Source organism: Panthera uncia, chromosome C2 (assembly GCF_023721935.1).
Source record: "Panthera uncia isolate 11264 chromosome C2, Puncia_PCG_1.0, whole genome shotgun sequence".
Classification (NCBI taxonomy): domain Eukaryota; kingdom Metazoa; phylum Chordata; class Mammalia; order Carnivora; family Felidae; genus Panthera; species Panthera uncia.
Genome location: NC_064810.1, coordinates 48368320 through 48381210, shown reverse-complemented (window position 1 = coordinate 48381210; position 12891 = coordinate 48368320). Strand labels below are relative to the sequence as shown.

At 39.7% G+C, this 12891-nt stretch overlaps 1 protein-coding gene across 1 annotated transcript in view; it reads left to right on the top strand.

Moving 5' to 3' along the window:
* The window catches only part of ZBTB11 (zinc finger and BTB domain containing 11), a 31472-nt gene continuing 18581 nt past the window's right edge, over window positions 1–12891 (top strand). Inside the window, exons 1-3 of the mRNA XM_049628105.1 lie at window positions 1–655; window positions 8245–8480; window positions 9913–10144. Coding sequence (XP_049484062.1) covers window positions 346–655; window positions 8245–8480; window positions 9913–10144 — 778 coding nt within the window. The 5' untranslated portion in view covers window positions 1–345. The remainder of the gene's footprint in view (window positions 656–8244; window positions 8481–9912; window positions 10145–12891) is intronic.

The following is a 12891-nucleotide window of genomic DNA, read 5'->3' as shown; positions in this document are numbered from 1 at the left end:
CCGCAGTCCTGACGTCACCCGGCTGGCTTCATCAATCCAGAAAGCCTGTGCTCTCCAATCAGGACTCAGTCCCCGCACCCACTGCCCTTGATCACGTCACTTCCGGTGGTGCAGCAGCCATTTTGTCAGTCGCCAGCGGATCCCGCGCGCTGGAGGAGTGCAGTTCCCCCTGGTTACCAACTCGTCGGTTCTGCCTTCGCGCTGCGGGCGCCGTCGAAGAGCACTCACCACAGATACAGCCATTCCTCCCTACAGTGCCCCCGCCGCTGTTGCATCCGTCCGGAGCTAGTGCGCTGTCTTCCTCCCCCACCACTGACAGGCGCCCTTAGGGAGCCGCCGTCAGAGATGTCAAGCGAGGAAAGCTACCGGGCCATTCTTCGCTACCTGACAAACGAGCGTGAGCCGTATGCTCCGGGCACGGAGGGCAATGTCAAGCGTAAAATCCGCAAAGCGGCCGCCTGCTATGTGGTGCGCGGTGGGACCCTGTACTACCAGCGGCGGCAGCGGCACCGCAAGACCTTCGCGGAGCTGGAGGTGGTGCTGCAGCCCGAGCGGCGCCGGGGGCTCATCGAGGCGGCGCACCTGGGCCCGGGCGGCACTCACCACACCCGGCATCAGACCTGGCACGACTTGTCCAAGACTTACTGGTGGCGAGGTAGGACCTCGCCCGTGGCGAGGGGGCGGGCGGCGGCCTGTTGTCCAGGCAAGGCCCGCTGGCGGAGGCGGGCTTGCTTGCGCACGAGCGAGTTGGAGGGTCCCAGACGCCCCTCGCCCACCCAGCCGGCGCTCGCGGCGGAGCGGCTGCCAGGCGGAGCCGAGAGGGTGGGGGACGCGAAAGGAGCCGCACTTCCCACAGGAAGGAGGCCGGGGAAGCTGGGGGCGGGCCCTGGCCCGGGGTGGGGCGAAGGGGGCTTCCCCGGGGGCCGGGCCAGCCGCCGGGAGGGGCCTGGTCGTGCGGGCTGCGGCAGGCCCGCCTCCTTCGGCGGTGCTGGAGGCGGTGGCTCCTGCCCTCCCGGACGCTCCAGGGCGGCGATCGAGCGGAGCTACGTCTGTGCCTTTTAAAATCTTGTTCCTGCTGATAGTCTGGGGAAGGGACAGTCTGTTCCAAGCCTGGGCTGCTTGCTTCAGCCGTTTGAGCTAGGATGTGGGCTTGCGGGTTTGAGGTTCTCTGGACCTGCTTGCCCGTATTCTTCGAATTGTGCTACTGCGGCGTAAATAAGCAATAACGCGATCACACAGCTCGTGCAGAGCTGATCTGAAATGACTGTATGGAAATAACTGTCTTCAACCTCGATTTTAGGGCAAGAATTCAATGTGAATAGCAGATGCCCTTCATTCTGAATGTTTTCATTTTCTTCCCGTTGATACTGTAGAAAGCGCTTTGGAAACTGAGGCACTATGTACACTCCTGAAAGATAAGGTTACTGTGGTTGTAACAGGAAATACTGCTCTTAAGTTTCTTGCCTGCTTGGGAACCAGGTTAAGGAATGAGGGCAAGGGTCTTTGGCCTCTTTACCGCCCTCATCCTCCACAAATTTGATTTACATTCAAACTGTTCACTTGGAATTAGTGGAAGTTTGCAGGCCTTTAGGAGAGGTTTTGTAAGGAAGGATTCTGCCCTTCAGTCTCCTTATGGCTCAGGAGAAATTAACAGTCTGGGTTGCTTATCCGTGATTAAAGAAATTCGACTACGGACTAATTTCTGAAGTTCTTTTCAGTTCCTGAACTTTGTCATCAAGCCTATTAATTGACAAACTATTGGGTAGTCCTTCCTTTTGTTCCTTAAAGAGTTCTCGTGTGTTTTCAAAAAACGATCCAGCTCTATTGTTTGCTTAAATGCGTTCTCTTAATTTATTTTTTATTTTAAACCAATATTTGAATTAAATTCCTCTAAAGGTACAGAAGTGTGAAGGGTGAATACGGAGTAGTTGCTGCCTTTTGTTAAAATTGATTTGGTCAGACAATTGTTTTCCTGAGCAAATGTCTTATGTTTAATACTTTATGACATGTTGGGGCGCCTGGCTGGCTCAGTGGTTAGATCTTGTGACTCTTGATCTTGGGGTGGTGAGTTTCAGTCCCACTGTGGGTGTAGAGATTACTTTTAAAAAAATAATTAAAAAATACCTTATGACATGTTAAAAATTAAAATATAGCTAAGAGTATCATTGATCAGACTTGTACATGCAGGCATAGTCTGAGCTCTTAATTTGTTTTCATTTAATCTTGATAAAATCGTGTAAGGTGGAAATATTTATCTCTGTTTCAGCCATGAAAAAACTAAAAGCACCAGGTGGTTATATAGGTCAGAGGTCACACAGCTGACCTTTGTGATTTCATGCTCTTAACCACTATTATATGCTGCTGTAACGGTTTAGTGTTAAGAATTTTCGTTCCCTAAACTTATTATCTGTGAATGATATTGAATGCAGTTTGGTTGGGGGGGGGGGTTGTTTGAGTTTTTTGGTGTGCAGTGTGTTAAAAGACAAAAATTTTTGAAAAGGAGACCATGTTTATGTTTAACTTAAAAATGAAAGAGATACATTTGTGGTTTGTCTACATTTGTAGAACTTAAGAGGCATTAAATGACTAGAACCGTTATTCTTGAAGTATCACACATCAGTAGAGTAGTGAACCCCTGGCAAGGGAGGCCCTGAGGCCTTTCAGAAGATCCACAAAGGCAAAATTATTTTCATAATTCCAAGGCATTATTTGCTTTTTTTTCTAGTTGTTTTCCAAGTATACGGTGGAGTTTTCCAGAGGCTATGTGACATGTCATATATGGCAATAAGTTGATTGCAGAAGCATATATGATAATCTGTCTTCTGTTAAACCACACATTAAAAAGATTTTCAAAAATGTAAAGCAGTACCCCTCTTCTCACTATTTTTATGATTTTAGTGATTTTAGTGATTTTTTCATAAAATGCTATTTTGTTGACGTGTAATGAGTTTTTGTTATTTGATGATCTCATTATTTTTATTCTTTTAGTCGTTCCTCCTTTCAAATAAGAATGTGGGGCACTTGGCTGTTGCAGTCCATAGAGCGTACAACTCTTGGTTGTGAGTTCAAGCCCCACGTTAGGCATAAAGCTTACTTAAAAATAATAATAATAATAAAATAATTCATAATCATCAGAGAAGTTTGCTCTCAGTTATTAACTTTTCATTTTATTTTTTTTAAAGTAGCTATTCATATTGATTCTTAGTACATTAACACTTTGGTTGCTTCCTTGATTATGTGTAAGGTATATATATAATACAAAGCCATTGTAGACTATTTACCTGAAAGCTATTAAGAATTGATCAATGTAAGTGCCAAACAAACTGTTCCAGAGTCGTAAGTTGTATCAAGGACAGTTTAATGAGATTCATAATTTATTTTGCTTTTTTTTGTTTTGAAATGCTGCTGTCATAAGATATATTCTAGTGCTCAGGCAAGTTTGTAGCAATTTTCCTCCTTTGAGTACAGTTGAGAAACTGTGGTTCGGTGCCTAGAAGTTTACATATAACAAATTTCAGAATGTAAAATGTTAATAATTATTCTCAAGGCCTCCCCCCCCCCCCCCACACACACACATAAACCTCTTATTTCATCTTGTATTGAAGTCTGTGCTGGAGTTTCAAAATGATTCTCTTCCCTGCCTCCATCAGATGCTGATGCTAGGTATCTACAGTGAAATGCTTCCAGAATGTAAAGAAAGAATTAGGAGGGGGAAACAAAGATTAAACTGGCCAAAAAAAAAAAAAAAAGTTAGCTACCTGCAGAAGTCCCTACCCCAAGAACTGATTTTTGTTTTAGAATAATGGGATAAATGGATGCTGTTGTTAGGGAGGCTAGAAGAGGTTGTAATCTCCAGAAAATCCACCAAAAACTGGGTCTTTATAACCATAACTAACCACCTGTAACCTCTTTGAAGAAAACAAAACAGAAGAATTCATATGCATGTAACCAGAAATGGGAGCCCCTGAACTGGGGTGGTCATTGTATCCAAAAATGATAGGGACGGAAGCTCTTGAAGAGCTGATAGGAGCAAAATTGTTCATTTTGGCAAATAGATATCTGAAGCATTGGTTCTTGACCCAGGAACGATTTTGCTTCCCAAGAGATGTCTGGCTATGTCTGGAGACAGTTTTGGTTGTCATAACTCGTGGTGGTGGTTGAGGGGTTGCTATCCACATCTAGTTGGGTAGAGGTTAGGAATGCTTCTAAACGTGATACAGTAAGAATGGACAGGACAGCCCTCTACACCCCTCCCGCCACCAGCAAGAATCATCTGGCCCAAAATGTCAACACTGCTGAAGTTGAGAAACCCTGCCCTAGGGTAAGAAACTGTTCCTCAAGTTGTTTTATTAGAGGACTACCCACTAAAGTCTTTATCTTTTTTTGTTTTGATTCTGTGCTCAGTGAAGAATCTTTTAATGGTAATCTTGATGTTTTATGTGGGGTTTTTGTTTTTTGCAGTACCAGAGAGGTTGACCAGTTAGTATTACCGTATTTAGCAAATACTTATGTAGTAGTTACTGTGTGTCATATAGTGTTCAAAGTGCTTTATAAATCTTAACATTAATCATAACACCATAGTGTAAGTACCATTACCCCCATTTTGCAGTCGATGACACGTAGGCACAGAGAGGTTTGGCATGGTCACCGAGCTAGTTAGTGGGTTCAGATTTTGCTGCATAAGTAGTTTCAATCCTTTGCAGTAATGTAGTAAATTAATTGTGTTTATATATTGATGTCTTTTTAGTGATTAACTTGAGTCAGTCTTTCAACTTAATTCTGGATGAACTAGAGGTTAGGTTTCTGAATCTTTAAAGCTAGATTTAAGATGATCCATCAAAACACTAACACTCAAGGGAGAGGACTTGAAATATCGGGTGACTTTTGAGAAAACTGATTATCATACATTAAAATTTTTTCCTGTAGTTTTTATAATTTTCATCCTTTTCAAGTGCTTCCTATGTAGTTTTTCCAGTGCCATTTGAAGTCAACAAGTTTATGGTGTAACCAGAGTTCTGCTATATGCAGAATATACTGAACGATGTAGAATCATAAAATGTTTAGAAATACAGCCAAAGTTAATTAGGAAAAAATGCTGCCTTTGTTTACTGTGAAGATGAAAACTTCCTCAGCACTACTTCTTATTTAAGTATTTTTTTATGTTCATTCATTTATTTATTTAAATGTTTATTTTTGAGAGGTGAGGGGGAAAGAGCATGAGCAAGGGAGGGTCAGAGAGAGGGAGAAACAGAATCTGAAACAGGCTCCAGGCTCTGAGCTGTCAGCACAGGGCCCAGCACAGGGCTTGAACTCACGAACCATGAGACTATGATCTGAGCTGAAGTTGGACGCTTAACTGACTGAACCACCCAGGGCACCCCTCTAAGTATGTTTTTTTACTTATAAATATGTATTCTCTTACATGTGTCATTTCGCACTCTTATACCCATTTATTCTTTTTACTGTAGTTGGCCTACAGTATATTAGTTTCAGGTGTATAACTTAGCGATTCAACAATTATATACATAATGAATGTTTACCTTAGCTTAGGTATCATCTGTTGCCATGGAAAATTATTATTACCATATTATTGACTATATCTCCTATGTTGTACTTTTCATCCCCATGGTTTATTCCATGATTTATTTATAGTTGGAAGTTTGTATTTGTACTCCTTTACTTTTTTTTTTGGTTGTGGTAAGATATACATAATATAAAATTTACTGTTTTAAGTGTACAGTTCAGAAGCATTGAGTACATTCACATTGTTGTGTGACCATCACCACTCTTCAGAAATTTTTCATCACCCCAACCCGTTCACTTTTTTTTTTTCTTTTTACAAAGAGAATGAACTTTTTTTTTTTTTAAGTAAGCTTTACGCCCAATGTGGGGCTTAAACCCATGACCCTGAGATCAAAAGTGGCATGCTCTACGAACTGAGCCAGCCAGGCACCTCTTAATTATATGTAAAATATAATTTTACTCTTAATTATTTATGTAATTATATGTAAAATATATATGCATCCAGCCTTTTTATCATTTTTAAAAATCTTCTCACTGTATAGACTTTTATTGACTGTAGCATACAGGTATAGACTTTTATTGACTGTAGCATTTTCAGACATTAGAATATATTCTCTAAATATGCACACATAAATGCCTTTTTATGGAAGTTTCATTTAATCCTGACCCAGTATTTTCTGAGTTATGTTCTGGGCAGAGGGGGCAGGGGTTGGGGGGGTGGAGGGGATCTATAACAAATAAATTTGGCAAATTTCTGTTAAGCAGCTGTCTTCATTGTAGAACTCTTAGAGCTTTGAATGTGATAATACCCATTATGTGTGTATAAAATGCAAATATAATTTTGTGAATTTATTAATCCAGTGTATACTTTTTTAGTAAGTACAGGACATAATACAATTTGAGAAACATTGCTTGAATATTACCCGAAGGTTGAAAGGAACCATGGTATAATTAGACGTCTTGAAATTCTTTTCAGGAACTTATTATATACCTCTATATCATTTTAGCTAAGTAATGAGCCTTTTCATTTACATTTTACGTGGGGATTGTAGGGGGAGAATTTTCTGCCACAGTGATGGATAAATGTATTCCTGGGTAAGCAGCATAATATACTGAAAATCAGATGGCTTTTGGAGACCCAGTAATGCAGTTTACTAGATGCAACTTGGGACAAGTTTCTTACCTCTTAGGCTTCATCCTTCTCATTTGTAGGATGGAAATTAATTGGTCCTACCTTGTAAGGAGGATGGTGTGCGTAAGCATTCTCCCTGCTCCTCACCCCTGCCCCAACATGCTGAACTAGAAGTTGAAATTCACGATAGGATTTTGTGAGTGGCTTGTGTACAAGCAACTTTTAAGATTGTGTATGCTGTGGGGCACCTGGGTAGCTCAGTCAGTTAAGCTTCCGACTCTTGATTTCTGCTCAGGTTGTGATCTCATGGTTCATGAGATAGAATCCTGCATTGGGGTCTGTGCTGACAGTGCGGAACCTGCTTGGGATATATTCTCTCTCTCTGTCTCTCTCTCTCTGTCTCTCTCTCTCTCTCCCTCCCCCCCTTCCCTCCCTCCCTCTCCCTCTCTCTCCCCCTCTTTCTCTCTCTCTCTCCCCCCCTTTCTCTCTCTCTCTCTCTCTCCCTCTTTCTCTCTCTCCCTCTTTCTCTCTCTCCCTCTTTCTCTCTCTCTCTCTCTCTCTCTCCCTCCCTCTCTCCCTCCCTCTCTCTCTCCCTCTTGCTCTCTGCCCCTCCCCCACTCGTGCTTTTTCTATCAAAATGAAAAAAAATTACTTACTGTGTCCTGCTTTGTGCCCAGCATCATGCAAGGACCTAAAAACAAAACAAAACAAAAACTGTTATTTCATACAACCCTAAAATCTCATAGCTTTCAAAAATGAGATTTATTTTACACTCTCATTATAAGTTGTGATTGTAGTTCAGGTTGCAATTTCACTCCACCTTTTTTTTTTTTTTTTTAATGTTTGTTTATTTTTGAGAGGGAAAGAGAGAGCGTGAGTGGGGGAGGGCAGAGAAAGAGGGAGATACAGAATCCAAAGCAGGCTCCAGACTCTGAGCTGTCAGCACGGAGCCTGATGCGGGGCTCGAACTCATAAACTGTGAGATCATGACCTGAGCCATAGTCAGGTGCTTAACCAACTGAGCCACGCAGGCGCCCCTCCACCTGTCATTTTTCATCTGCAATTCAGGCTAAATGATGGCATCCATCTGGAACATGCTGTTATTTGACAGAGGGGATGAAGATCAGATCACCGATGAGAAACAGGGCCTCTTAAAGCTTTTGCGACATGGCACACGTTATATTTATTTATATTCTATTGACCAAAGCAAATTGCATGGGAAATCCTGATGTTAGTAGGGTGGAGAGGTAATCACGTTATATAACTGTTCACGAAGGTCATATTGGCATTTTCATACAATTTCTATAGCATGAATGAGTTGCAGCTCTCATGGAAATGGGTACTGCTATGTAATCATATGGTGGGGAAGCAAATAACTAGGAATAAGCAAAAATAAGAATGGAAACCATCATCAGCAACCTTACATCTATGAAAACATGCACCTTGCATTCTCAAGAAATCACTTTTACATACTGTGTGTCCACACGTAAGCACTCAAACATATCAGTGTACGTAGATTAAAGAACCAAAAATAATTTTCAAATGACATAGTATTAAATTTGACTTGTTAATTTTAATTTTTATTCTAGGTATATTAAAGCAAGTGAAAGATTACATTAAACAGTGTAGCAAATGCCAGGAGAAGCTAGATCGGTCCCGTCCAATATCAGATACTTCAGAAATGTTAGAAGAATTGGGACTAGACCTTGAGTCTGGAGAAGAAAGTAATGAATCAGAGGATGATCTGAGCAATTTTACTTCAGCTCCAACTGCAGCCTCCAAGCCTGCAAAAAAGAAGCCAGTGTCCAAACATGAACTTGTATTTGTAAGTAGAACTTTCCATTCAGCTTTAACATTTGTAACTAATGTATTAGGTTTGTAGTCTTCATGAATTTTTTCTTCAAGTACCAAAACTGCTTGACTGTTGAAAATTTAAGTAAGTCTTTGTCTCAGGTAATACACTCTGTTACTACATACACTAAAAGTATGCTAAGACTCCTTTTTCATTAATTATAAATATTCCTGTAGTTAATTCTCTTTAGAATGTAGGTTGTTGGTTTGTTGTTAATCATTCTTCTTGTCTTATTTTATTTCTTAAATGTTTGTTTATTTTTGAGAGAGCACAGGCGTGTGCCCGTGAGAGGAGAAGAGGAGCAGAGAGAGAGGGAGACAGGATCTGAAGCGGGCTCTGTGCTGAGAGCAGAGAGCCCAATAGGGGCTTAAACTCACGAACTGTGATATGAGATCATGACCTGAGCCAAAATCAGACGCTTAACAGACTAAGCCACCCAGATGCCCCTCTTCCTGCCTTTTTAAATGGTATATTGGTGGGGCACCTGGGTTGCTCAGTGGGTTAAGCATTGGACTCTTCATTTCATCTCAGGTCCTGATCTTGAGGTTCATGAGATTGAGCCCCATGTTGGGCTCTGTACTGACAGTGAAGAGCCTTCTTGGCATTCTCTTTCTCCCTCTTTCTCTGCCTGCCTCTCTCTCTGTCTCTCTCTCTCTCTCTCTCTCTCTCTTTCTCTCTGAAAATAAAATAAATAAATGGTATATTGGTACAGGTAGACAATACGTTTCTGGAAACAATCTTTAGGTCATGAAACAAGGTAAATTAAACTGGCTAGGTCTTGGGGCACCTGGGTGGCTCAGTCAGTTAAGTGTCCAGCTTCAGCTTGGGTCATGATCTCACAGTTTGTGAATTTGAGCCCTGCTTCGGGTTGTCTCTGTCTCCTTTTCTCTCTCTCAAAAATAAACACTAAAAAAAAAAAAAACTGGCTGGGGCTTCTGGGTGGCTCAGTTGGTTGAGCGTCTTGACTTCAACTCAGGACATGATCTCACGGTTGGTGGGATCACTGCGTTGGGTTTACAGCTGTCAGCATAGAGCCTGCTTTGGATCCTCTGTCCTCTTCTCTCTAGCCCTCCCCTGCTTACAATCTCTCTTTCTCGAAAATGAATAAATGTTAAAAAAAAAAATTGGCTAGGTTTTTGTTTTTTACCTGCATTACTTTCATACACCATTAAGTTTCTGACTAGTAAATAAAGGCAGCAAGAAGTGAGATGCAGGAACATGGCAGAAAATAGTAAGAATGCTCCTTCAATTTAAATATATAGGTAATAAAGAATATCTGGCTATTTCTTCATATTAATTAATGGTGTCTTTAAAAGTGAATAATGTGTCACGTTTTAAATTCTGTTAAAGGTAGAAATACAGATGATACATAATACAACTCTTGGTCTTAAACTTATTTTGATAGGTTGACACCAAAGGAGTGGTGAAACGTTCTTCTCCAAAACATTGTCAGGCTGTCTTAAAGCAGCTCAACGAACAGAGACTCTCCAACCAGTTCTGTGATGTTACTTTGTTAATTGAGGGAGAGGAGTACAAAGCTCATAAATCTGTTCTGTCAGCTAATAGTGAATATTTTCGAGATCTTTTTATTGAGAAAGGAGCTGTTTCCAGTCATGAGGCAGTGGTGGATCTTTCTGGTAAGAATTTTCTAATACTATTGCTTTTTGTTTGTAAGTACCTACTGGAAGGTGGGTGTGTGTCTGTCTTAGAAACTGAGGGTGTGTGCTGCAGTGGGAGAAGCCCACTTAGAGCAGCAGACTGAGGCGAATTGAAGAAGCCCTTCTTCTAGCAAGCTTTCCAAGGTGCGGTTCTGGAAAAGGCTGTCATTTTCTGTCACTACCTCTTAGGTGAGACAGATGTAGTGGCAGAAAATTTCTGACCTTTACATGGCTAAAAACAGTTTGAGAGAAATACATAACTGCATCAGTGTTATATTACACTAAGTGAATATGTTACTTAAAAATCGCTTGTTAAAAAAATTGCCTATATCTGTGTTGTGGAACATAATAATAGAGCACTTTTGTAAGTCTTTTTTATTTTTTAAGATTAATTATTAGAATTCATTAGTTTCAGTAAACTGTTAATGTACAATAATCAAAATTCCAAGTGTGGTTTTTTTCTTTGATTTTATTATTGTTATTATAAATGAATAATTTGACTTTCTTTTGACTCACTAGAACTTATATATTGGCTTAGGAGTCAACAAATGAAAATTTAGGAAGAATTAAATAGGTAACCTTATTTATACATTTCTTGTAATATTAACTTACTGTAACTCTTGGTTACTGAATTACTGACATGACTGTGTGAAATATCATTTCCTTTTTCTGAAACAAAAAAGTGACTTTACCCAGATCTATAAATACTTACCTAGTTAACCACTGATCCTTTTCTACCTTACGCTTTTTAAACTTACTTCTTCTGGAAAGACAAATAACATATTTTTCCTTAGCAGTAGCTATGTGTTGAATTACTAGAAAATATATATTAAGTATCCAATATGTGCGAGGAGCTAGCTTAGGCTCTGGGGATATAATGGTGAGCAAAAACTTTCATGGATCGTAGAATTGTATTACATTTGAGATTAGTGATAATTTACTTTTTTCTGGGTTTGGTGACTCAAGAAAAAATATGTCTTCTACTAGGCCCTCTGAATAATAAAACTCATCATGGATATAGTTGTTTTTTTTTTTTTTTTTTTTTTAATGTTTATTTTTGAAAGAGAGAGCATGAGCAGGGGTGGGCAGAGAGAGAGGGAGACATAGAATCTGAAGCAGGCTCTGCATTGTCCGTGCAAAGGCTGCTGGGGAGGCTCAAACCCACGAACCATGAGATCTTGCATGACCTAAGTCGAAGTCAGACACTCAACTGACTGAGCCACCCAGGCACCATGGATATAGTCTTTTGATAAAAGTTAGCGTTGGAATTTTTTTCTTACTTTTCATGCATCTGAAGCAGAAAGAGAGAAGTGTATGAATATTGCTCTTGTTCAGTTTCTCAGCAGCTTATAGCAAAAGAAGTGGCTGCCCTATATTAACTGCAGTGCAGCATCCTAATATTCTGACAAAAAGACACATTTGTTCTTCATTCTATATGCTTATGTTTATATATTGTCCAGCAAATATAATGTAAATTAATAGCAGGTTAAGTAGGTAAATTTTATTTGGTTCAAACACTAAGTGAAGAGTATAAAATATGTGTACAGAATTTAAAAATAGTGTATTTTTTAATTACCTAGTTAATGTAGTTGAATTAATCATTGTTTTCCTTTGTTAATGCTTATAAAAATTTTCTGTACTAAGTCATAAGGCTATGTTCATAGATTATCTTTTTAAATTTTCATAGTTTTCTTTCATATTTAAGTTTTAGTCTGCTCGGAATTTTATTGGTGTGAGATAGATGTTTGACTTCATTTTTTCCCCATTTGATCATCACTTGTCTCAGAACCCTTTAGTGAAGACTCCATCCTCTTCTTGCCAGTTGATGAATTTCCACATATTTGGTACCAGTTCTAAGGCATCGTTCTAGTCTATAGGTGGTCTCTCTTATGGTATTTTCACCTGATCTTAATTACCATAGCTTTATAATAAGGAAAGTCTCCCACCTTTATTACTCAAGTGGGTCATAGTTTCATAACCCTTTGCTCTTCCATATAAACTATAAAAGCAGCTTGTCAAAGTCACACAAAATAGTGTATTTTGATAGAGATTACATTGAATTAATAAACTTTTAGAGATTTACCCATAGCAGTCTCAAACATCTTTTGTAGGATTATTTCAAGGTACTTTATATGTTTTGAAACTGTTATTTTTTTTCTTAAAATTATGTAATTTCAGATTTATTTTTGGTGTATATTTTATATACAGTAATACTGCCAAATTCCTTTAGTCATTCAGTCATTTATACATTCTTTGAGGTTTTCCATATAAAAGAAATATATTATTTGCTAATAGTAATGGTTTTGTTTCTACCTTTCTAGTCTTTATATTTTGAAATTGTTTTCTTGCTTTACAGTGCTGTCCTGGACCTCAAAAAAATAGTTGAATAGAAATGGTGGAAGAGGGTTCACTTACCTTGTTCCCATTTCTAAAGAAAGTGCTTTTATCATTTGGTAAATGTTTTAAATAGATAACGCTTTATTTAATGTTAAGGAAATTCTCTCTAAAAATGGTGTTGGTTCGTAACTCCCTGAGGAGGTTCCAAATTGTAATCTAAAACTGGCCCCCATGTATGGAGGGTGCCTGGGTGGCTCAGTCAGTTAGTGTCCAACTACTGATTTTGGCTCAGGTCAATGATGTCTCATGGTTCCTGAGATCAAGCCCCATGTCAGGCTCTACACTGACAGTTCGGAGCCTACTTGGGATTCTCTCTCTCTCTCTCTCTC